General features: G+C 43.3%; 2 protein-coding genes across 5 annotated transcripts in view; one reads left to right on the top strand and one right to left on the bottom strand.

Moving 5' to 3' along the window:
* Nucleotides 1–22,974, top strand: part of insrb (insulin receptor b) — a 50,499-nt gene extending 27,525 nt beyond the window's left edge. For 2 of the 3 annotated variants that reach the window (XM_085928295.1, XM_085928296.1), the window contains exons 4-24: nucleotides 5,502–5,710; nucleotides 5,787–5,920; nucleotides 10,423–10,562; nucleotides 10,651–10,795; nucleotides 10,871–11,085; nucleotides 11,219–11,345; nucleotides 11,423–11,670; nucleotides 12,147–12,314; nucleotides 12,405–12,603; nucleotides 13,187–13,316; nucleotides 13,397–13,550; nucleotides 13,669–13,817; nucleotides 14,275–14,431; nucleotides 14,678–14,774; nucleotides 14,892–14,959; nucleotides 15,036–15,265; nucleotides 15,563–15,673; nucleotides 15,758–15,920; nucleotides 16,095–16,224; nucleotides 16,304–16,438; nucleotides 16,560–22,974. In XM_085928295.1, coding sequence (XP_085784421.1) covers nucleotides 5,502–5,710; nucleotides 5,787–5,920; nucleotides 10,423–10,562; nucleotides 10,651–10,795; nucleotides 10,871–11,085; nucleotides 11,219–11,345; nucleotides 11,423–11,670; nucleotides 12,147–12,314; nucleotides 12,405–12,603; nucleotides 13,187–13,316; nucleotides 13,397–13,550; nucleotides 13,669–13,817; nucleotides 14,275–14,431; nucleotides 14,678–14,774; nucleotides 14,892–14,959; nucleotides 15,036–15,265; nucleotides 15,563–15,673; nucleotides 15,758–15,920; nucleotides 16,095–16,224; nucleotides 16,304–16,438; nucleotides 16,560–16,914 — 3,464 coding nt within the window. In that variant the 3' untranslated portion in view covers nucleotides 16,915–22,974. Of the gene's footprint in view, nucleotides 1–1,521; nucleotides 5,356–5,501; nucleotides 5,711–5,786; nucleotides 5,921–10,422; nucleotides 10,563–10,650; nucleotides 10,796–10,870; nucleotides 11,086–11,218; nucleotides 11,346–11,422; nucleotides 11,671–12,146; nucleotides 12,315–12,404; nucleotides 12,604–13,186; nucleotides 13,317–13,396; nucleotides 13,551–13,668; nucleotides 13,818–14,274; nucleotides 14,432–14,677; nucleotides 14,775–14,891; nucleotides 14,960–15,035; nucleotides 15,266–15,562; nucleotides 15,674–15,757; nucleotides 15,921–16,094; nucleotides 16,225–16,303; nucleotides 16,439–16,559 lie in introns of those variants that run through there. The other variant, XM_085928297.1, reaches the window with a different exon arrangement.
* Nucleotides 1–24,395, bottom strand: part of LOC147047031 (uncharacterized) — a 129,271-nt gene that overhangs the window by 45,005 nt on the left and 59,871 nt on the right. The gene's annotated exons all lie outside the window — the stretch shown is intronic.

Here is a 24,395-nt window from a genome sequence, read left to right as displayed (position 1 = left end):
AACAAAGGCTTGTTTGAGGGGCGGACTGGCAGCATGGCACGAGTCGGCGTCCTGCGGCCACATCCGTCCTGTCAAATTAACAACAAAGAGAACCTTGCTGTGTTTTCTGCTGCTTTTCAGAGTTCACAAAACTATTACTTAAGATAGACGGGGTTCAACTATATTACCATTTGTTTGAGGATTGTTTTCACTTTTAAAAAAAGAGAGACATTGTTAGCAATTTTTATTACCATTCTTTTTTTTAAATGATTTTTATTTGAAAAAAATATATTTTATTTCAATATTTAATTTTCAAATATTTGAACAATTTTTATTAGTCTCTGTTTTGAAAAGTAGTTATTCATCAGTTTGTTGTGTAGCCTATACTATATATACAATATGAGACATTCATACATTTATTTGAGTTAACAATTTTAATGGCCCTTTGAGGCAAACTATGACTATGATGCGGCCCGTGACAAAAATAAGTTTGACACCCCTGGTCTAGAACAATGAAGCCAAATTCTGTCGATTTTTCCAGATCGCCAAAATGTCTCCCCCATTTCAAGTGACGCATTAAATGCTTAACCAGGCATGATGTTGTTGGCCCTAGGGTTTACCGTGGTGGTCTTGGGGTCACAGGTTAAGGGCGTGTGAGTGTGCGGTTTCCTGCTATATCCCAAAACAAAGATGCTCAAGCGTCACATGTGAAATATATACCGCACCTTTTGTTATTGTTTCTCCGTGTTATGGTGTAAGTTTCCCTCCCGCCTCTGACAATAAACGGCCTTCCTGAGACCTTCCTGGAGGTGGATGGAGGAAGGAGACAAATCTGTCTGCAAGAATGCTTGGGAATCCGTTTTGTTTTTTTCCTTTTGGGGAAAGTTTGATTGCTCTCTTTGGGATTATCCCATCATTCACTGGCTTTTTATGTTCCGTTCTGCAACTCCTTAATGGTTACAACACTACAGTCTCTCACCATCACCTGCTCAGCTCAGTGTTCATAAATGCACATGCGCGTCAGTTTATGTTTCCCTCTGTAAATCTGCTCGGTACGGTGTTGTGAATATAAAATAGATCGGCTAGGCGCTGCATTGCAGGTCCTTTCAGATCAGCTTCTTTCACTTAAAATAGCATTTAACTACCTTTGCGATACTGTCATGGGATATTGACCCGATTGTTTACAATAGGTCGGAAGGAGTGAGTGTTGCCGGTTAATCTTTACATCTCGGTATTCGGAAATTCCCTTTTCTGTTTTCTTGTGAGACAAAATGTGGGTTGATTGCGCTTCTACGGGATGTTCAGAGTTTTGGAAAGAAATGACGAGGGCGGGTTAGCAACGACGAATGTGTGTCGGGGTCGAGGAGAATAAGGGAGTGGCGAGGAGGGCCATCATTGCGGCGCATCGATTTTACCTCTACCCTTAGCGTCTGTAATGAGATCTAGCGGCTGTGGTTTTCTGGAAGAGCAGATTTGTCACCTGCGGCAAGACACTACAGCTGAGCGGGGAGGTGGGAGGTTGGTCAAGAGGGAGGGGGAGGATGCCAGTGAAGGAAATACAGCACGCTAAAGGAGTAGAGAGGTTTGGGATGCTTTCAAGACGCACATTATGACGAGGGGGAAATCTAAGCAAATGCAGGTTGAGAGCAGATAGCTAATTACTGCAGACAGTCTGTGTCTGGAATCATCTCCATGGTAACAAGATGGGCCGGCGGGGCCGACCAGTGTGCAGGAAGACACAGAAAAGGAAATCAATGAACACACAGACAAAGCCAAGCAAAAAGCCACGCTCCATTAAGCTACACCTCACTTTGATAGTGTCTCTTATCACACACGGTTTATTTCACCAGGTCAGACTGATCTGCCTTTTGAAGTGTGCGCTATTGTTTGCACATTGGCTCGAGGTTAAACTTGCGATCTAAATGTTACTGCTTTCCACGATACAAACGACACGGCCTACGTAACGGCGAGATTTAGCATCGACACCCTTTTGCATTTGTAGAGAAATGAGTCGTTAGTGTTCGTGAAGGTTAACAACTCGGCAGGTCGCGGCATGAACGCAGTTATGCGGACGAATTGTGTGCCAAAATATGAAAGCGAAAAATTTAACGATTCATAACTAAATACATCCATGAGAAGGGCTTGTTATTCCTAATGTGAACATTTTCCCCCTGATACTGCCTGCAGTGGTTTTTGGATTAATGTGACAGATAAATGTGGTAATGCTGAATGTCGAAATAATTCAGCATAATAAATTCATTCCGTACAGTTCAATTAAAAACAGCAAGAATCAAGAATATTGTAACTCATCCAATTCCCATTGTATTTCCTGCACAAACCTCCACAGCATGTTTTTCTTTGCTTTACTGCTCAAACAGATTGAAAGTTTGACACACACTATTCGTGAAGCACTTAGGATGCCTTGTTTGGAAGGTCGCTTGCATAATAGTCGCTCTTTGTGTGTCAATAACCCTGAGCGAGGGAGTGGCCGCTACGCTGGGAAAAGACTCGCTTGGAGTGCTGCGCTTTTCCATTTGAATGCAGGCGAGGCTCTCGATGCAGGGAATGTGCGGTTGTTTTGGTCTGGAGACAATAAACCAGATGATACATAGATAGTGGTTAAACTTGCTGACAAATAGGCTGACATCTGACTGACACGTGTTTGGGAAGAAAGTGGAGCGTGGGTGGAACTGTAATCTTTTTCAATGCTAAGCACTAGTTATTCAACCGTGAAGATAGGATCCTTGTTCGAGTCTTATTTTATTTGATAATGGTTGTATAGAATAGGCAAGGAGGGTATACCCCGCTCCTCTTCCCCGAGATGTTTTTGTTTACACCTCTTACGTCTCTCTCTCTCGGCGAACGTCTCACATCAAGTCACCAAAGCATTTATAGCAAAGCTTTTAAAGCTTAGGACTCCCACCGTGGCCAAATATAGTAAACGTGAATCCAGCAGCTTTGTGCAATGCGCGTGTGCGTATATGCGGACAGCCGTTTGTGTGCGCTTGCTTGTGTTTTCCAGAGTAAATGGCTCTAGGGCAAAAACGTGTTAGTTATTGTTCCCAGCTCTTCGCCTGCAGACAACACTGCCAATTAAAGGGGCGGTTTTATATGTTAAGAGCAGGAAGTGTTGCCGTGTGTGGCCGTTTGCTATTGGCTGTCCGGCCTTTCCCATGTTCCTTCCCTGTTGACTGAGCAGCCGGGGCTCTTTACTCATGAAAGGTAAACACCATAAACCTTTGATCAAGCTTTGAGTTTAAAACCTTTACTGGAACTGCACGTGGGTGAGTCGCTGGACAAATTAGCGCGTGACACCCAGATTTACACGTGTATGTTTGTTTACCATAATGAGCAACAAAGCTCCCCTTGGAATCTCTCCTTCAGCGTTGCGAAAGCATTCGCCCATCCGTTCCCTCTCCGCTCCATCCCCCATCCAAGGCAGCATAAAAACAAAACGAGGCGTATGAATGAAAGTGGGAGGGGTTGACTGGCCTAGAAAGGCAGGCAGGCAGATAGAGAGTTAGATAGTGGCGCAGGGTAAGGCTGTGGCAGAGAGGAGGAGGAGGCCAGGAATGAATGAGCGAGTTGAATTGAACGGAGCATGTTTGGCATAGCGGCGAGGTTGTGTAGCTCGGCAGGAGTGCCTCGTGGGTTTAGTTTTTAACATATTGCACGAGACGAGGGTGGTGTAGCGTCAACGACATATTTCATGACCTTACATGAATCAATTCTAAGGAAAGCTGAGTCTTGTAATGTTTGAATCCCTCATCAGTAGCGGGGGTCTCTGCAAGCTCGTTGACTCCGCTGCCCCCTGCCTGCCAGAGCAAGGCCAGGGTTAACCCTGGGCGTCTCTCCTGCCTGACATGGAAGGGACCATTGAATAGCTGCCTCCCCCATCCAGCAAACACATTGGCTAAGACTGAGGGTGGATCTAGGGCTCCAGCAGCACTCCGGCATGGAGTCCCCACTGGAGCTGGATTGCCAAGTGCAGCTTGTACACAAATACTGCAGACAGTGCGGACGGGGAGGGCGCAGCATTTTTTTTCTCAGTCTAGCACAAGTTGCGGCTTTTATAGCTGAGGAAGAGAAGAGAAAAAAAAACTGCAGCGACCCCTGCTTTAAACTTCAGCAGACGCTCCGTGGTTCCGCTTCACCACCCATTCCTTTTCTCATTGTTGTTTTTTTTACTCTAGCCTTCTCTCCCCTGCCATGACCCCATCTGTCCTTTGCTTTTGCACAGGCAGCACAACAGGCAGCCCTCCCGTGTGGTAGGGGGGGGGGGAGTCCTAACTGTATCTTTGGCAATGACTGCTCATATGAGCCACAATGAGTTGGCATCCCACAGAGGCTCGCGAGCATACACTGCCACCATTGTGCTATAGCTCATTTACTGTGTTAGGCACTCCTAAACAAGCTTTTTTTTTTTGTTCAAATGTTTTCAAACTCGATAGGATGAATTGTGACCTCAAAAAGTCAACCACGATCTTTTCACCTGACTAGTGCTGAAATGAACCACACCAGTCAGTTATGATTCAATCCTTTGTCCCAGTCAAAACTGGCTAAGGTCCAAGTTCAGCAAGCCAAATGGAAAATGGAAACGGGGAGTAGAAACAAAACAAAAATCAAACCGACAAATTGTTGGATTTGTTTCTTCTTTTTTGACTTTTACCTCCATTCTTTTATGAAGATCAAATATTGAGTGTTTCATATGAACTCTGCATTAAAGTTTGGATCTTCCCTGGACCTTAGAGGCATAGTTTTTCTTTGCACAGCATCTAACAGCAAAGCTTCTTCTTTTGATATGACTTACTAGATCTTGGCAGTTTAGACATTTTTTACGACTTGTACATCCAAATTCAAAAGTACCAGCAACAAATGCGTCTTGTAGGAACAATAAATGAATGCTGATATGTAAAGTTCCAAAACTTTACCCAGTTTACTGTTGGTGCTTTGTCACCTGAATTAAAATGGAGCCTTGTTTCCCTTGATGTCATTTCCTTAGCATCCTTATTTTGTTCCCAGCCAGTCAGTATGCACATTTGGTAGAAAGGTCAGCGGCCGGTATAAGATGTAATGACTCTGGAGTGAGCCGCAGATGAGGCAATGACCGCCCGTTTATTAGATCATTACAGGGCACTGGTCGAACCTGAAGGCTAATCCAATCACATTGACACGTTGGCTCTCGGACCAAACGCCGTTTCCCGATAGGTCAAATGAAACTTGACACAAGCCAATGACATATAATGTTCAGGCCATTGGCAATTAAAGTTGTCTCCATGGCGCTGCATGCGCACCCAGGCTGTGAGCAATCTCGTGGTCATTCAATTGCATGTTTGCATGCAAATTGTAGCTGGTCCAAATGTGTTCACTTTGCTGGTAATTAGTTTTAACGTGTAATACATTTGGCACGTTTTTGGTAACCATAATATTTGAGTGCAGCGCAGATACAAAACTAAATCTCCCTGTTGCTCACTAATGTCCAACCACTTTTTTCTTTCTCCCCCCCCTCTGCTTCTTTTCAGTGTGCCTGGACCGCTGTAAGCACGGCGCATGTAACCTCCAGGGCCAATGCTGCCACGACCAGTGCTTGGGCAGCTGCTCGGAGCCCGGGAACGCCAGCAGCTGTGTGGCCTGCAGGAACCTCCAGCACGGCAACACCTGTTTGGAAAAGTGCCCCCCTGGATACTACGTCTTTCGGGGATGGCGATGTGTCAGCTTCTCCTTCTGTCAGGTTGGTTGTTGCTATCTCACTTATGTAGCCCTGATGCACTTTCTTCCAAATGAAATATTTTCCCTGCTCCTCACAGGCGCTCCACAACCAATGCAAGGAGACCAAGAGGTTGAACCAGGGCCGGGACTCTGGTTGCTTTGAATACGTCATCCACAATGGTGCCTGCATTCAAGAGTGTCCTTCTGGATACACCCCTATAAACTCCTCCATGTATGTGTGACACACGCTAGCACGCACACGCCACCATCAACTTTATTGATAGTGGCGACTGGCACATGATATCAGTTGCCCAACACCAGCAACACATGCAGGTGCCATACTCTCGCACACAAGCAGTGATGACATTTGGAAGCTGATCAAACACTATGGCCGATTTTTTTTCCACCCCCCCCCCCCCCCCCTTTAGTATAGCGTTTACTCGAAATCATTATAAGGAAATTTACTAATGACAAAGTAAAGGCCAAATCATCACCCTCATGTTTGCCTCTCCGCCAATCTCTACTTCAGACAGCTAATTACGTATAATACCGCTAATTATTTCCAGTGATTTTTATTCTGCCTGGAAGTGTTTAGTAGTATTTTTTTTTAAATGTTGAATATTGTGTCATCTTAATTAGGGTGACATGATGGCCGCAGAGTTGGCAAAAGCATAACCAAAAGTTTGTCACTTTAACGTCAAATTATTGCCGCAATAAACGCACCATTACCGACATAATCATCATTGTGAATCAATCACACGTGTAAATTAGATCTTCTAACAGTGACAAGCTGTTTTTATTGTGAGCATTTACTGAAAGTAACCACTCTGCGCTAAAGTTGTTAAAAGTCTCTCAACTAGCTAGTAAACGTAAATTACCTCATGTTAACATTTGTAGTTGTTGGCCAAGCATTGCTTACTTTGGAAGCTGCCAGAGTCATTTTGCTGCCAATAACTGATTAATTTCCTGTTTGAAAGATTACTCAGTGACTTGGAACCAGTTCACTTAGGCGGCTTAAGTGTGATTATTTCATGTGAAGCAAAAGTATAAAGGGTTGATGTTATTATTTTTTTTTTCTTCATTATTTTGGATTTAATCAGAGTTGACGGTTGCTGTGGTCAGCATAAGCGATGCAGATGTAGTCCAGTTTACTGTACATTCTTTGGAGAAAAGTGAGCGCAGAGGCAAATTGCATTGTTAAAAAGATCTGACATTAGTTATCCTGCATGTTTTGTCGAGCACATCGGTGGATTTTCTATTTAGAGGAGAATTGTTCCAAAACATTCACACAGGTTTGGAGAGGAATACAAAAACATATTGGGTAAAGTCCTCCAGTTGTCCCTTTGTGGCTCGGAAAATTTGACATACAGCAAGTGGCAGGCCAAGATGAGTCTTTAGTGGGAAGAGAAGTGATTTTTTTTTTTTTTTTTTTTGTCCGAAATAAGTGGGGTGTGGAAAAGGAGGAGAGATGGAAGAGGGGAATTCAAAGGATAGTGCTTTGTATTTGTGTTGTATCTCTATGATGTGGGTAAATAATTAAAGATATTACCCATGTGCAAGCACTTCTACAATTTTCCACAGTTGTGTGTTGACATAAATATTTTTATTTGCTGAATAAAAACAAAACACTCTGAGCTTTTAGTACGGCCAATGAAAACTGTTAAGGACATTTCTTTTTTTTTTTACCATCATCATGTGTGTAGGAGACTGGGTGATTTTCCCTCATACTTTATTATACCCTTTTCCACCCCCCCCCTTTTTTTTAATCGCAAAAATGTTTTGTTTTTTTTTCTTCAATATAATGTACATATACTGTTGGCTTCTTATCCTCCCTCTTCTTTTTCTTGTGGACCAGCACAAACTCATGTGACCCAAATCCACAACAGCAGTCACGGAAGAACCCAGTCAGAAGAAAGCAACCAAAATGACAGCATTAAACATGACTTAACGCAGGCTACCCATCATCCATATGGCCACTGGCGATTCTTTCTGACTAGCATGAGACCGGAACACATGCTAATGTTGGACAAACGTTTTTGCGACACCGCAATTGCGCTGACTGCTTTAAAAGCTTGCCTTCTTTTTTCTCTTACTGCCTAACCCGTACGTACACCTCCAGCACTCGCTAGATAAAAGTAAACCAATGCAGTTGAAAAAGAACATATTGAAATCATCTGCTTCCGCCAGACCTGCATGCGCTTTTCCAGATGCTTCCACCAGACACCGTTGCCCAAGTCACCGGGTTCAACCGGACAGATAAACACTGGCCCTTTAAGAGCCGCTCTCCGGCCCGAGCTTGCTGTCTGCCTGTGTGTCTGTGTTTTTCACTACAACGGGCCAAAACGGTTTCTCTTTCTACATCGCAACTAGAGCGTTACTTCTGAAGGAGCTGAATATATGATTTTCCGTGTGGAAAGGGGGGGTGGAAGAAAATACCAGAGAGATTGGCCTCCTACCGTTGTTTAGTCGCAATTATTACATAGTGTTTCCACTTACTAATAAGTCGGAAGCAGAAACAGTGGTGGAAATTCCTTTTTTTAAGAATTAACATTCATGAAACTATAATGGGCCATTTGAGCCACTCGGGGATGATCCCCACATGACTTCCATCGTCCCATTGAATTTTGTCTTCTTCTGTGTGCTTCCCAGGGAAATGACTTGCTAATAACATTTGCATGAACATAATATTAAATGGCAATTAGTGTCCACATTCCTTAAAAACTCCTGAGCATCTTTTGTTCGCCGTAAGCAGCATCTCTCATTTTTATGGCCAGACTTGTTACATTTATAAGAAGCATAGGTCTAAAATACTGCAGTTTAGATTCCAGGCAGAACTTTAGAGGTAAAGCTGTCAAGTCTTTAGTCAGAATTAAAGAGTAGGATTATGTTTCTTTTGAGAGGGCTCATTTGTGAATGAAACGTTATCCTTTGTGCGGTTGTGCGTGCATGCACGCGTGTGTGTGTGTGCAGACTGGTCCTTCGATGAAGCTTGCCTTTTGTGAATGGGTTTCCTGAAAGGCGGCATTATGAAGACCTCCTTTCCCAGTGCATGCGCGTCTATGTGATTACGTGCGGAAGTGAGAGAACGTCGCTCGCACATCTCAGACAAACTAAACGTCCGTTGGGAACTCGAGCTTGTGTCTCACTTTGTTTTGTTTTTGTGTGTGTCTGGAGGATGAGGAGCATCGCTCCCGTGTCCTTCACTGTTCAAGAAAACCAAAACAGTCTCATGCTGTATTGTTGTCGCATGGAATTATTTACTGTATATTGATGTTTAAATATTTATTATAATCATTTTGTTCGGTGTATTTTGATTATATCTTGTTGAACTAACCTCTGCACCGTGATTTTTTTTTCTATGGACATAAGGGCCATGTCACTCATGACTGAATGACATTAAAAAAGTTTAATTAAAAAAAAATCCACATTTTTTTAAATTAACTAATAATTTGACAAAAATTCAAAGAATTTGATTTTGCTTACCACAATAATTCAATTAACCAATTATTTAATAATTAAATACAGGAAATGAAAAACACTTATTTATAAATTCTTCACATTACTGTTTTTATTCTAATCTACAGTGAATTATTTAACCATCATTTAATGACATACACGTGAGGAAAAAAAATTAAACAGAACAGCTTAGAAAGGACAACTGCAACAAACTATTAATAAAATATTTTAAAAAGAAATATGAACAAAAATCTGAATGCTGAATAAAGAACAGAGAAGGATGAATGACAAAATCAACTGCACAGTTTTCTATGCAATTTAAGTAGAAAATGTTTTCAGTATAATTGCAGATTTGAAATGTATTTTAAACTAAAGTGGACATGTAAACTACTACTACCTATGACATATTATTTAAGATGGAACATTTCTGTCTTTTAAAAAGGTACTTTGAATAGCTCTGAGCCTTGTTGTGATGGAAGTGCTGTGTCATTCCTGCTTCATTCCGTTTGGTCATCTCCCATTCTATGTCCAATCAGTCTGCACACTTTGGGCATTTGTGGTTTTAGCTTGCAATGTTCAAAAAACAGCTTACTTGTTTTCTCAACCTCAGGCCAACATATTTTTTTGATGCTAACACTAATCCAGTCACGTTGACAGTCATTCCATTCCTTTTCTAAAACAAAAGCGCAGTTCAGCTCAGCAATGGTATGCTAATAGATTCGTTTTAAAAATCAAAAGTTGTGAATGCATACCAAAATAGAGCTTTTAAGGTAGAACACTGGCTAACATTTTAGCTAGCATCACAAAACTGTTTTCCCATAGGAGATACCTTTTTGGCCCGAATTTAAGACGAGATATTTTTGCATTGAAATAAAACTGAAAAAGTGTGGGGGGGGTGTTGGTCGTCTTATATTCGGGGTCTAGACAAAATCTTTTTTCAAACTTGAGTCTTGAAAAAGAGGGGTCGTCTTATAATTGTGGTCGTCTTATATTCGGGTCAATACGGTAGTTAGAATTGATTTGTTCCTGGATGAAACATTTGCCACATTTTTCTCTCGACATTTGATTTTTAGTCTGGTCCTCCTTTTGGAATAATTGTGTCTAAAATGCCCAAACGGCAGCTCTGAAACGTATCGAGCACAGTAATCCATTTTGGAGGAAATGCACAAAACGTCCTTGCTTGTCTATATTGATTGCTATCGAGCGCTATCATGTCAGTAAGTGCTGCCCTCATTAGGATGCTGATGTTTTTATTGACGCTCCTTTCACTCTACGCAGGTTGACATGCTCGCCGTGCGCAGGCCTTTGTCCCAAACTTTGCGTGGGGGATAAAACCATCGACTCGGTCACCTCCGCCCAGGCTTTGAGAGGCTGTACCGTTTTCCAAGGCAACATGATCATCAAGATTCGAGGCGGGAGTGAGTACACGATTTCACTGGTTTTAAAAAAAAATCTTGTTTTGGAGCTCAGTGGCTGACCGCCATCTTTTTTTTTTTGACTCTGCAGATAACATAGCGGCTGAGCTGGAAGCTAGTTTGGGCCAGATTGAGGAGATCACAGGCTACCTAACGGTTCGCAGAGCCTACGCTCTCGTGTCCCTCTCCTTCCTCCGTAAACTGCACACCATCAGGGGGGAGAATCTCGAGGGAGAGTAAGTCTTCCCGTTTTTTTTTTTTTTTTTTTTACCTCCCCCACTGTAACTCATGCATCTGTGCATCTCTTCCAGCGTCTATGCCTTCTATGCACTGGACAACCAAAATCTGCGTGAGCTGTGGGACTGGTCCAAGCACAACTTGACCATCCAGCGCGGCCGCACCTTCTTCCACTATAACCCCAAACTGTGCATGTCTGAAATCACTAAAATGGAGGATGTGACGGGCACCGTCAAGCGCAACCAGAAAAATGACATTGCAGTGCGCACCAATGGGGACCAAGCCTCCTGTGAGTCTGCGGGAGGATCACCGTGTTTTTTTTTTGTTATTGGGCCGTGTTTGTGCAGATACACGCAGAAATATGTCACAAATTAGGAACGTCTTTTTTTCATCAAAGATACATACTGCTTTATCTCTTCCAGGTGAAACCAAGCTGCTGAACTTCACAACTATCAAGGCGGCGTCAAACAAGATTTTAGTCAAGTGGGAGCCATTTTGGCCGTTAGATTTCAGAGACTTGTTGGGCTTTATGGTTCTCTACAAAGAAGCGTAAGCATTTGACACAAGGCTAATTTTTATCTTTCACCGAGGACGTTTCCGTCACGTTACTTCCTCGTGTCGTCTAGGCCGTACAAGAACGTGACAGAGTTCGACGGGCAAGACGCGTGCGGTTCTAACAGCTGGGTGATCGCAGACGTCGACCCGCCAACCCGTGTTGCCGACAAGGAGCAGAGCGAGCCGGGTCATTTGATCCGACCCCTCAAGCCGTGGACCCAGTACGCCATCATGGTGAAAACCCAACTGTCCGCGTCTGACGAGCACCAGGTTCACGGGGCCAAGAGTGAGATCATCTACGTCCGCACCGTTGCCTCCAGTGAGTTTACGCCGCTTTCGAGCTACACACAAATTTGGAATCGATGAGTGTACTTCAGGCGCAACGACAAAATTGCTGACTCGAAAATGATGAGTCAAAATTGTCAGGAATTGTGTTTGCGCAACATCTCTCGGTGTAGCAGGATGCTCTCTTGTAATATTTTAACGACTGGTGGATCAGGATGCTTTCTTGCAACATTTCAACGGCTACTGTGTCCACGGCCGACTGCTGATCAGTCGAACCGAGTGGAACACTTGGCAGAAATGCCACTATCGTCATTTGCACACAAATGTGCAAACAAAAGACTGACTCGTTCAAATCATTGCTCCATAGTGACATTAGTGGACAAAACCCCGGCAGGTTACCTTTGTACAGCAATAACAGAGGGGCAAAAAAAAAAAAAAATCAATGACTGATCGAGCCGGACGTTTCTAGAATGTCGTGCCCTAACGTTTGTCTCCATCAATCTTCCTCAGAGCCGTCAGTCCCTCTGGATCCCATCTCCTCCTCCAACTCCTCCTCCCAAATCATCCTCAAGTGGAAACCTCCCACCAATCCCAACGGCAACATCACCCACTACCGGGTCATCTGCCGCAAGCAACCCGAAGACAGCGACCTCTACAAGTTCGACTACTGTCTGCAAGGTCGCTATCCGACCACGTTGGCATTTCTTGACAAATCTGTTTCGGGTTTTTTTTTTTCCACGCTTGTAAACATCTTCGGTCCTTGGACAGGAATGAAGCTGCCGTCCCGGACCCCGACCCACTTGGATAGCGACGACGAGCAGAAGTGGAACCACACGGACGAGCCCAACATAGGGGGCAAGTGTTGCGCTTGCCCCAAGACGGACATCCAGCTCAAGAAGGAACAAGAGGAGATTGAGTATCGCAAGACCTTTGAGAACTACCTGCACAATGAAGTTTTCGAAAGCAGGTACATTTCACAAGCGTCGACAGCGTGGACTTGTTTTTTGTTCCGGGTCGGACAGTGGGCGGGAGGGAGGTGCTGATTTCGGAGGCCCAAGTGCACCGACCGAACCCATCCACTTGAAACACACACACACACTCCGTTGCGGATTCCCTACGGGGATGATTACTGCGGCCATTATCATTCACGCCAGTCAAGCGTGCAGTCATGCAAACAGCTATTCGGACACACACAGTCAGTGAAGCTGACACACACCTCAGCGGGACTGTAATAGGTCAGTGTCATGCAACACGGTTGGCAAAGACCTCTCGGTGTTTCCCTTTTTCATCACGCAAGGGGATGCAGGATGTTTTTCTCCCACTTGAGCAGCTTTTAACTCAACCTTGCAGCTCTGAACTCTTGGCAAGAAAAGTACAGAATAGTCAATGAGGCTTTAGTAAAAGTCAGTCCACCGCTGCGAAAAGGTCTTGCTCAAAGGGTTCAGTCGTGCATTTCCATTTCGGGAAGTGGATGTTGGCTCATGAATACCACCTAGTGGAGGTAGTTTGTAAGTGTTCTGTCTGTTTTTTTTTTTTTTTCTATTTCCCAGACCTGCTCGTCGGCGACGTTCAGTGGGCGTGGCCAACGCTACCGAAATGCCTTTCCTTCTTCCAACACTCCCCAGTCTCTCTAACGGTTCTAAAGCCACAGCGAAAGACGAGGACGAGGAGGGAGCTAAGGTCTCAAACGCTGCCTGTCACTGTTTGGTAAAGGAAATAAAGCGACTTTGTAATCATGCTCACCCTTGAATTTCGCACAGGTTGAACTGAAAGTCTTTTCAAAAGAATCAACCGTCATCTCCAATCTGCAACACTTTACCAGTTATAAGATTGAGATCATGGCTTGCAACCATCCCACAGACCTCAAGCGCTGCAGCATGGCGACTTACATCAGCGCGAGAACCATGCCTGAAGGTGAATCCACAGCGCACCTTCGTTTAAATACAAACAAGCCGTTTTATGGACATGATCAACAGGCGGCTCCCGAAGCATGCTAGAAATATCATCTATTTTCTTCTTTATGGCCTGACAGAGAAAGCAGATGACATCCCAAGCCAGGTGTCCCACGAGTTAATGAACGGCGAGCCTGCCTCTGTGTTTATTAAGTGGAAGGCTCCCGTCTCTCCAAACGGTCTCATCATCCTCTATGAAGTCTTTTACCGCAAGGTTGGGGAGAACGAGGTCAGTACCACCGGGCCTGTCTCGTAACTACAATCTGCAGCTATGCTGTCGTCAGATAGCAAGAACTAGAAAATCCTCCAAGCAGAGGCAGGAAGAAAAAATATTTGTTTATAAAACTGCTACTTCTGCTGTGCATGTTTGCATCTATTTATTTGTGTGGCGTAAATGTGTGAATTCTACTTGCATTGCTATTCATGGTGGCCACCGCGTGAGTGCAGGAGCCAGTCGCTGCTGTTACCATAGCGACAGAGGCAGGAAGGCAGACTAGAATGCAGGCAAAGGGATGGATAGGCATCTCACCTGCACTACACTCTGCAATGCATCTCGCACCTGTAAAATGATCATTGTTTTTATTTTATTACGCAACGTGATGAAATTAAAAGATGTGCTGCACCGATAAAACCTCACCACACATTTGTGCATATTTTGCTTTCCTGACTTTGATTTGTTACTCCAGATCCACACAGCTTGCGTTTCTCGGCCAGCGTATCTCAAGTCCGGCGGTACCAAGCTGTCGCTCGTACACCCTGGGAACTACAGCGTGATGGTCCGCGCCACCTCCTTGGCAGGAAACGGCTCTTTCACAGAAACCGCCTACTTCGTCATGCCCAACAGTAAGGCTGAATTAATATCCTGCCATGCACTGGGGATGTTCCCAAATGCTTTTATTGATTTCCTGTATATCCACGTTAAGGTGAAATACTATGATGTCAAATTTACTCTTGACTGGAGATTGGGGGAAATCTAACCCACTAAAATATTTGAATGGGTTCATTTTATGTGACTATTTTACTGCCCCAGGGAGCAAAACCTTTATTGGCCGAAACTTGTCTTCAGTTGTCCTTGTATGTGACTTACAGAGGATCCGGGTATAATTGGGGTCATCATCGGCCCAATCATCTGCTTCATCCTGCTGTTGATTGTGGGAGGGGCCGTCTTTGTGGTCTTTAAGAAAAAGTAAGTACAGTGTTGCAGTAGCGTTAGGACCTTATTGAGGCGGTGTTGCGCAACATTAGAGAAGTCTTTCAAAAGAATTCTCACTGTGTAACACTACTGTGTTTGGATCTGTTACAGGCAGACCGAAGGCCCAACTGGACCTCTCATTGCCTCCTCAAACCCGGAGTACCTCAGTGCCAATGACGGTAAGAAGCGACATAACAAACTGGAAGGGGTGGGGGCGGGTTAGATGGTTCCTCACAACTCCACCATTTTGTGTAGTTTATGTTCCGGATGAGTGGGAAGTACCGCGGGAGAAGATCACGGTGCTCGGGGAACTGGGTCAGGGCTCCTTCGGCATGGTCTACGAAGGAATCGCCAAGGACATCGTCAAAGGTGACCCGGACACCCGCGTGGCCGTCAAGACGGTCAACGAATCGGCCAGCCTGCGAGAGAGGATTGAGTTCCTCAACGAGGCGTCCGTCATGAAGGCCTTCAGCTGTCACCATGTGGTAATAACCCCCACGCTTTCCCACCAGCATAAGCACTCATTACTCAGAGATTCATGACTGGCTTGTTGTGTTGACGCGACCATACTGACTCACAGTTTGACTTCCAAAACAAACATTCCCACTTGTAATAGCTGTTTCATTGCCTTGCCATATGTTCCGACGTTCTTTTATATCTTTATTCCTGCTGGCTCAGATAATCAGGTCCAAGGTTCATGATTGAAGAGTGCGCATCTTTTTAATATGTGATTTTTTTTGTATGATTTGTAATTTAGTTTTTTTTTTTTTTTTTTTAAATAGGTACGCCTCTTAGGTGTTGTGTCCAAGGGTCAGCCCACCCTAGTGGTGATGGAGCTAATGACACACGGTGATCTCAAGAGCTATCTGCGAGGTCTCAGGCCAGACTCTGAGGTTGGCGCTGTTTGCAAACGAATAGCCGATACGAACGTTCCACCGCATTGTTAAAAAAATCGTATTTCTTTGCATACGTGTTAGAACAACCCGACCGGCCGTCCTCCACCTACCCTGAAGGAGATGATCCAGATGTCTGCGGAAATCGCAGACGGCATGGCCTACCTCAACGCCAAGAAGTTTGTGCACAGGGACCTGGCAGCCAGAAACTGCATGGTAGCAGATGATCTCACCGTCAAGATTGGAGGTACTGATGCACATTTGGTTTTTTTTCTATTTAAACTGAAATTGTCTATCCATCTAAAAGGGGCAACAAAACGTCAGTTGTATTGTATTGGATATCCAGGTGTACCTAATAATGTGACTGTTCCATGACCTAATAGCTCACCGTGCTCAATTTCCACCTTTCCGTCCATCTCAGACTTTGGTATGACGCGAGACATCTACGAGACTGACTACTACCGTAAAGGAGGGAAGGGTCTGCTTCCCGTCAGGTGGATGGCTCCGGAGTCTCTGAAGGACGGAGTCTTCACTGCCCACTCCGACTGCTGGTAGGGGAGAAGGCCCACCCACGCGCACATCTCACAGCGCTCATCGGATGCATTCTGAGGCTTTTTCTTGCTCTCGCAGGTCGTTCGGCGTTGTGCTGTGGGAGATCAACACGCTAGCGGAACAGCCGTACCAGGGTCTGTCCAATGAGCAAGTTCTCAAATTTGTCATGGACGGAGGATACCTGGACCGCCCGGACAACTGTCCCGAAAGAATGTGAGTTCTTGAAAATCACAGTTGTGTTTATTATTATTATTAGCCGCAGCAGCTCTTGTTGATTTCGGTGTCATGCGGCGTTCGCCTCTTAATTAGCGCGTTTCCTGTTTCAATCACGCAGGCACAACTTAATGCAGATGTGCTGGCAGTACAACCCCAAAATGCGGCCGATGTTCCACGAGATCATCGAGATGCTGCGGGAGGAGCTGCACCCGTCTTTTCAGGAGGTCTCCTTCTTCTACAGCGAGGAGAACAAGGTCCCCGAGAGCGAGGAGTTTGACTTGGACCTGGACAACATGGAGAGCATCCCCCTGGACCCGTCCTCGTACTCCCAGAGAGAGGAGAGCTTAGGCAGGGACAGCGGGCCCTCTGTGGCCCTGAGGGGGAACTATGAGGAGCACGTCCCCTACACACACATGAACGGCGGCAAGAAAAACGGACGAATCTTATCGTTGCCCCGATCCAGCCCTTCCTAACATTTTCTCTTGTCCCGAAAGAACTCGTTGAACTGGCCCAACCTTCCTTCTTTTCTCCCGCAGCCCTCCGGGAATCCTTTTCTTATTCTTGGAGAAGACCTTCTCAACAACACACATACACAGTTCTCAGGACTTTTTCTTCCTCATGACTGCCAAACAAACACAGGCTAGCAAAGGATGCAAACAGCACATGGGTCTTTCTGGTGTCGTTCTTTTGTTTCTTGCTGTCGCTACGTTTCCAAGGACGCGATGGGGGGGGGGGGGGCTGTGAACACAAGGAACCTTAGACAACCACAAGGCTGCTCAACCTCTCGAAAGACGTGGCTCCGCCTTCTACGGGGCGTTTCTTTGCATTTACGTTTCTTCTCCTGACTCCGTCTTTTTACTCAGATAGTGGCCTTTGGATATGTGGCCTATACAGAAAGAGACGTGTCTCTCTGCGCTCGTGTTCCTTTTGACGACAATTTCATGTCTTGTTTGGAAACGGTGGGATGACACAATCATAGAACAAACATCTGATCATAGAGGAACGTTGGGTCTTTTTTGCGTTTGTTTTGCGTTGTTTTGTTTTTTTCCTTTTTCTTTTCCGGTTCTGCAGAATTCCAAAACAACACACATATTCATCGGGTGAATAGTTTTAATTTATTTGCTTTTATCTTTGTTTTCTCTCTTTTCTATCCGTGTCCTCACTTATATGGCTGAAGGATATTTAAACAGTTAAGAATTGGACAAAGGAGTTCCTCAGATTGACCAATAGCTGCTGCTTTGATATATTTTACTAGGTATAGAAATATATGAATTTATATAATATATATAGTATATATGGAATATTGGTATGAAAGTACCAACATTTTATATATATAATATATGACATTGGTGTTTTTGTATATAGTTCATATTTGTAATATTTTTCATCAAAAGCTTTGTTAGTATCTAGATTTTATTTTTTTGCCAATGTTTTTCCTTGAAATGTTTTTATTTTTATAGCCCCAGATCTCTCACTAATCTGCCATCAGTGCTCTCTCCTCTCCTATTGTGACCACCTGGATGGGAAATTACTTCAACCCACTGAATCATTTCTCTTTTTTTCCCCCCTTTCTTGTTGTCGTTATTAAGCAGCCCCCCCCCCCCCCTCGGACCTTCTGTATGTAAAATACTTTTTTTTCCAACGATAAAACACACACACACAAAAAGCTTGGATGAGGTCACGACATCTGATCGCATTTCAGTCCGAGGGCGGCCCCGATGAATGTACTTCCCTTTTAGTGGCAACACTAGTCATGTAGGAAGGTCCTGAGATGGTTTTCGATCCTTCTTGTCCACTTAACGAGCAGAACTTGTCAGAATCTACAAACTCCGGTGTCAGTGAGATGACAGCATGTTGAGTTTGCCTCCGCATGTTTCTCCCAGCTTTTAACGCTTCCCCGATCCTTTCCATCCGCTTGTTCCCCTCCCACCTCGCAAGCAACAGCCACAAAGTTCCAGCAGGCAGTGGAGACACATCTGTTTTCTCCAACATCACTTGAGATCTCAATGCTGGCTTAGAATTGGATCTCAAATGTTATTAAAACCGTAATTCAGCAACTTCCCCGCTAGGTTAAGCAACACTAACCCCGATTGTGCGTTTGTGTAAATCCCAAAGATATCCAGCAGTATGCGTTGTGGTTGTCTACGGCGTCTTTTTCCACTGCCCGGGCTCCCGCTTGATGCTTTCCTAGCGTCGGTAACGTAAAGCGCTGCTGCTTGCTCATTGGTTGAGGATTTTGGAGGGTTAACCTCTGCTTACCCCCATTGCAGTGCCTTAGCTACAGACGCTGCTGTATTATACTCCACAGTTTCCACTTTGCTGCAGCGTGTCCTCAGTCTCCTCTGGAAAAAAAAAAAGGGAGGAAGTCAAAAGAAAAAAGGGACGCTGAAGCTTATCTGCCGCAGTAGAAAACCCAGCGGAGGCGAGTAGAGCCAAGCAGTGGAAAAGCATCACAAGTCCACTCAGGTCTGACAGTGTCGTAGCAATTTACTCGCGTTTTTCTCCTGCCTTCTGCTAAAGCCCATAGCTTCTACTCAACACTCTTTTTTTTTTATAATTATTTGATCACCTCACCCTTTTAAGGAGCATTATCACCCGTATCAGTCTATGAGTGTGCCACCTGACAACGACGGCCACCGATCGGGCCCGGTAGCGTTGGGCAAGCTTGTCCCAATCCTTTGGAAGCCCTTCTGTTTTATACCAGTGCCTTCTCCAATTTGGAGTTGCGAAGCATCATCGAGGTCATGTAGAGCTGAGATTAATCTTGGACTGTTGTAAATGATATTTGATGTTGGGAGGAAAAAAAAGGATTTGATGCATGACAGTAGCATGGTGGACTAATTAGGACCAAAAAAAAATTACTTAAGTATATGCTGTATACTGAAATAAGGATGACTGTTCACTTAGTGCAAAGCTACTTTGTTGTCTGAATAGCAACAGGTTGATACACAATTTATGTGTAGCTTCTGCCTTCTAATGGAAGAGAGATGAACAAAGATTCTATTTCTTATGTCATTTTCAACCCAATTAATTTAAATTAGGCATAGTGGTTGGGAATCACTGCAGTAGCGTGTGAGCTAGTACATAATGCAGCGCTGTTTGGCTTTACAACACCTTGCAAGTCACTGTGAACACAAGCGAGTTCCCGAGCTGGCCAGTAAGAAAACCAGTGAAAACGGCTTGGACAGCTCTCGTGGCATATGCAATTCCTCATCGAGATACTTGTAGATATTTATTTTGTTACGATGAAGCGGTTAGGATTTGAGTGGCGCGTTTAAAAAAAAAAAAAAAAAAAGTGGGTGCGTGAGGATGGAGCGATGCCGGACTCCTTGTTTGTCGTTTCTCATCATCGTTGTGGTTGTTGTGTTTGTTGTTGTCTACCTCAGTGCACACAGAGGAATCACACCAGACGCTCCCCCGACAGCCAATCTTTTCCAACACTGCTCACATGTGTGGCCTCCTTCTGTCTGCTTCCTGCCTTATACACATTTTTGGGGTCTTTCCATTCAGTTATGTTGCCCCACCCCAAAGCTCCTTTAACATATTTAAGTTCTCTTTCCCTAGAAATTTACCATGGACCAAAGTATTGGGACACTAAAACAGATGAAAAATGAAATAATATAAAGCTGGCTCAAGACAAAAAGTTCACTCTGGGGTAGTCTGAAGGAATCTTTTGGTTTCTGGATCTTTGTGTGGTCGGAAATAATTCTCCCATCCATTGGGACAGGAAAGGTGCTTCTCTAAGTAGGATCCAGAGGGACATCTCAATGGACTTGTGTTTTTTGTTTTTTTTTTTCAATGTTTTCTGAGTGTTCTACTGTGAAAATCAAGAGAATATTAACTTTGTGTGGATGGGGTGTGTATGGTCAATGAGCAGGCTGGTTTTAAGGGAGAACAAGTAGTCAGCACCGAATCCCCCCCACCCCTGCCCCCTAATGAACTTTCTCTCTTTTGGGTTAAATCAAGCGGGACTGGGACAATCTTGTGTGGCATGCAAACTCAAAACAAATGGACAACATTTCGATTGTAACCTCTTTTTAGTCTCAGGGAGGCGGCCTGATGCTCAGAAGAAGAGATCCACCTTAGGTACCTTTTCTATCAGTTGTGACTGAAGAGAAAATACGATGCATCCTTGCAAACATGGACACTAAAAGCCCCCCAACCCACAGATGATCTCATCTTTTCCCCATCCTCTGATTTTTGGAGACAATCAGGAAAACTCGAAGCTCACTCTGACGTCAAGTGTCTTTGACTGACCTCTAGTGGCTGGATGGGAGCATTGCAAAGCAAACCAACCCACCAATATAGTAGTGCCTTGCTTTGAATCCAGTAAAAACCTCGAGAGGACCTCCAAATATAAAAAAGAATAGCCCAAGTAATATGCTTTTCTAATCCAGTTCTGTGTAAATTAAACAGTTTAATGAGAGAATATTATCATTTGAGATTATTCTTTTTACCACAAATGGAACTTTTGTCTGCTCTGCTAAAATTGCTTCATGCATGGGAAAAGGAATGATGCATACCAGCGTTTAGCTTCTTCTTGTGACCTTTAAAAAAAAAAAAAAAACGCCAGTACCCATCATACATGTCCCAATGTGAGAATTTCCATTCTTGCTGAAGTGCATCCCAACATTCAGAAAAATAAGCTGATTAAGTAACTTGTAACTGTAAATAGCAGTGGATCCCCTTCTCTTTTGTCCGGAAATTGAAAGCACTTAATTTAGGGAACTTTGCTCTGTTCATGACCTTACAAGCTAAAAAAAGAGCTTCTTTTCAAAGAGGTTAGCAATTGACATTAGAAACTTTTGGCAACTTTCCTTAGTTTAGTAAGAATGTTCACTCAAGACATTTTTTGTGTGAATGAATGGGAATTAACTGGGAATTAGACAATATTTTAAAACATAGTATTTTTGTGTATTCAGTGCTTATCTCAAAATTCAAGGACGGTTTATTTTGAAGTGAAATGATGCAGTTCAATTCCGGCTGATTCAATTTCATATGCTACAACTCACTTTCTTTCTTTTTTTAAATTTATTTTCAAATCAGATTTACAGATTCATATCGGTTGTCATGACCCTAATACTGTATGGATGTGTATTGTGCATGCGTGTATATTTACACACTCTGTACATCCACACGTACACACATTCCCGCTACAGAAAAGCCCCGGCGGGTTTCCACTTCCTGTAAATTGTCCTGTTAATTCCCGTTGAAAGTGTCCCAATTGAAAAATCCCTGCGTTGATTTTGCAAACCTGCTCATGTTTCAGTTTGGGTTAAGAACAAAGCATTTGTTGTATGTATTCTTTCTCTTTGTTTTAAAGAAATAAGTATTACCTATTAGAGAGCTGTTGATTGTTTGATTTTATTTTTTTAGCCAAAGTAGGGAGGGCAAATAATGACCTTTTTTTTTTGTTTCTTACTGTAAACCTTTACTACTCTTGTACATTATGAATTTGTTATTGTGTATATATAACTTACTTTTTTGTTGTTTTCTAAATTGAGAGGATATTTTCTGTTGTCGATGATGATGACACAGCCCACTACACTTACACAGGAGATCAGCCTGTGAAAACACACACACCGCTCGACCTTTGACCCGACTTTCAATCAACCCCACGCATGTTCTTCCCAATGTGAGCCCGACAGGCCCAAACGCATCAGTGAGGCGCGTTTAGTATGTGTTATTTTTCTTTTATTGGGGCTAAATAATGTGTAAACTGGACGAGACCACTGCACATCCAAGACGTGTGATGAAATAAGCTATAAAGATGGTTCAACCACCATTTTTTCCCCCCCCTCCCCAGTCCCCAAGTTGCTTCTTCAGGCGATGAATGAATATGGAGAAAAAAAAAAGTACTGCTGATGAGTGGTGAGATGATATTTCATATTCATCTTATTAGTTATGGACAGATGGGTGTCTGTCCAGTGGTCTGCTCCAGTTTCACACAGTAGTACTTTTAGTTTAGCGTGTTGTCTCCTCGGTGCACATACAGTCAGTCGCTTGTAGTGGCCGCCATGCAGTGTTGTCATCGAGCAGGTTACCTCTTTGTTGTTTGTCTTTGTTCATGCTGATGTGTTCTTTTATTTTTTATTTTTTTTGGGGGGGGGGGGAGTTGTCGCATATACGTTCCTGTTGTCAGTGTATGTGCGCGTATGTTGTCCAAAAACCCAGATCGCTTCATCCCTCACACTGGATCCAAATGTGCCATTATCTTTATGTATCGCATTTATCAACACACACACACACACACACACACACACACACACACACACACACACACACACACACACTCAGAATTACACGATGCATATTGTACAGGATCAAAAAAAAAAAAAAAAAGACAAAAAATGTGCCATGACTAAATGAAACGCTTGACAATTTATTTTTTCTATGGTTTCAAAAGGAGAGCCAAGTAGTGACATGTACAGAAAATGTTGCAATGATATGAAAATACAAATCTTGCTGTGTGTAAATTATTCAACAATTAACTGTTTATATTAAAATTATGAATAAAATTATTGGAGAATGTCTTTTCCCTCATTTCTTGGCAATTTATCGTATGAAAAATGTATTTTTTTTATGCAGCTGTCATCTTCAATTTCTTCATAAGATGTTCTAAAAGGCATTTTGAACACATAAACATGTGTAGTTTTGTTTACATTATAAAATTCAGTGCACATTTATCCAAAAGCTATAATTGAATGATACTTTTGCTTATTGTTCTTTTATATAAGTCAGCTGCGTTTCAGTAACAATAGGAAATATTGCCGACAAACTTCTGCACATAATTGACACTCGCATAATTGAAAATACCCAAAGGCCAATTATGTGAACAACTCCACATTAACACTTTTCATGCTTATTGATAACAATTATTGCTATTAGTAATAATAATTAATCTCTTGGCTAGATCAAAGAATGAACGGGCTATTATGACCAAATATCCATCCTTCCATTTTCCAAACCGCTTCATCTGCACAATGGGCATGCTGAAGCCTACCCCAGGATTCTTTGGGTGGTAGGCAGTTCCTTTTTGAAATTCAAAACTACATCAGTAGTAGTAGTTTACTTTGTACACGATGTAGTCTACCTTGCAAAAACAACTATATGCCACAATAACCACATTGCTCAACGTATAAGCGGATGTGCATAAAGCTCCAAGTTGTACGTAAGACGTGATTGTGTGTGTGTGGCGAAGACAATTTGTTGTTTTTCAGTGCAGAACGACACAAAGAGGAAACTGCACTGACTCATTCTGTCAGTCGTCAGCGTCAGTCAGTGTGAGGACAAAATCAGAAGACCTCTAGAATCAAGTAGGTACGATTAATTCTGTGTTCATTCCTGTGTTGGAGTTGTTAAAACTTGAGGAATCGTGTATGTGAGAATGATGTTTTGGTGGGAAAGTGCTAAGACTTTTTCCACTTGATGTGCTCCCTACTCAACTTGACACTCATCCTGCGTATTACACAAGAAAGGTAGTGACCATTTATTTGCCAGTTTAAAAATATATGCGATAAGCACAGCTTTGTTGAAAAGATACCAACAATGTGTTTTTTTTTTTCCCCTCTCGTACAGAATAGCTAGAGAATAGAACGCTTCACTGGTCCACAACCTCTCATAATGTTCACTTCCTTTTTTCTTTTCATTTGACTAAAACTGTTATCTTGTTTTTTTCTTTTAATTCAAAGAAACATTCTAAATCATCATTGGAGTTAAACAGGGTTTCCAAACTGTGGGTCAGGAGCTTCGTTGTGAATTAATTGTTTTTCAATCTGTAAATGTTGAAAGGCAGGACTTTTATGTACTTCATTTATTGGTCAACAGCAGTGTTTTTTTTTTGTTATGGTTATTTCTGTGTGTCATATCGTTACTTTGAGGCAATCCCTGAGCACCAGCAAAGCCCCTCATGATCTCCTCCTCCCCTCACGCTCACTCCTCCTTCTCTTCGGTA

This window comes from Syngnathus leptorhynchus, chromosome 13 (genome assembly GCF_054491065.1).
Source record: "Syngnathus leptorhynchus isolate UIUO chromosome 13, UIUO_Slep, whole genome shotgun sequence".
In the NCBI taxonomy this organism is placed as follows: Eukaryota; Metazoa; Chordata; class Actinopteri; order Syngnathiformes; family Syngnathidae; genus Syngnathus; species Syngnathus leptorhynchus.
The sequence above is the reverse complement of the archived record's forward strand: the minus strand, read 5'-3'. Positions and strand labels throughout refer to the sequence as shown.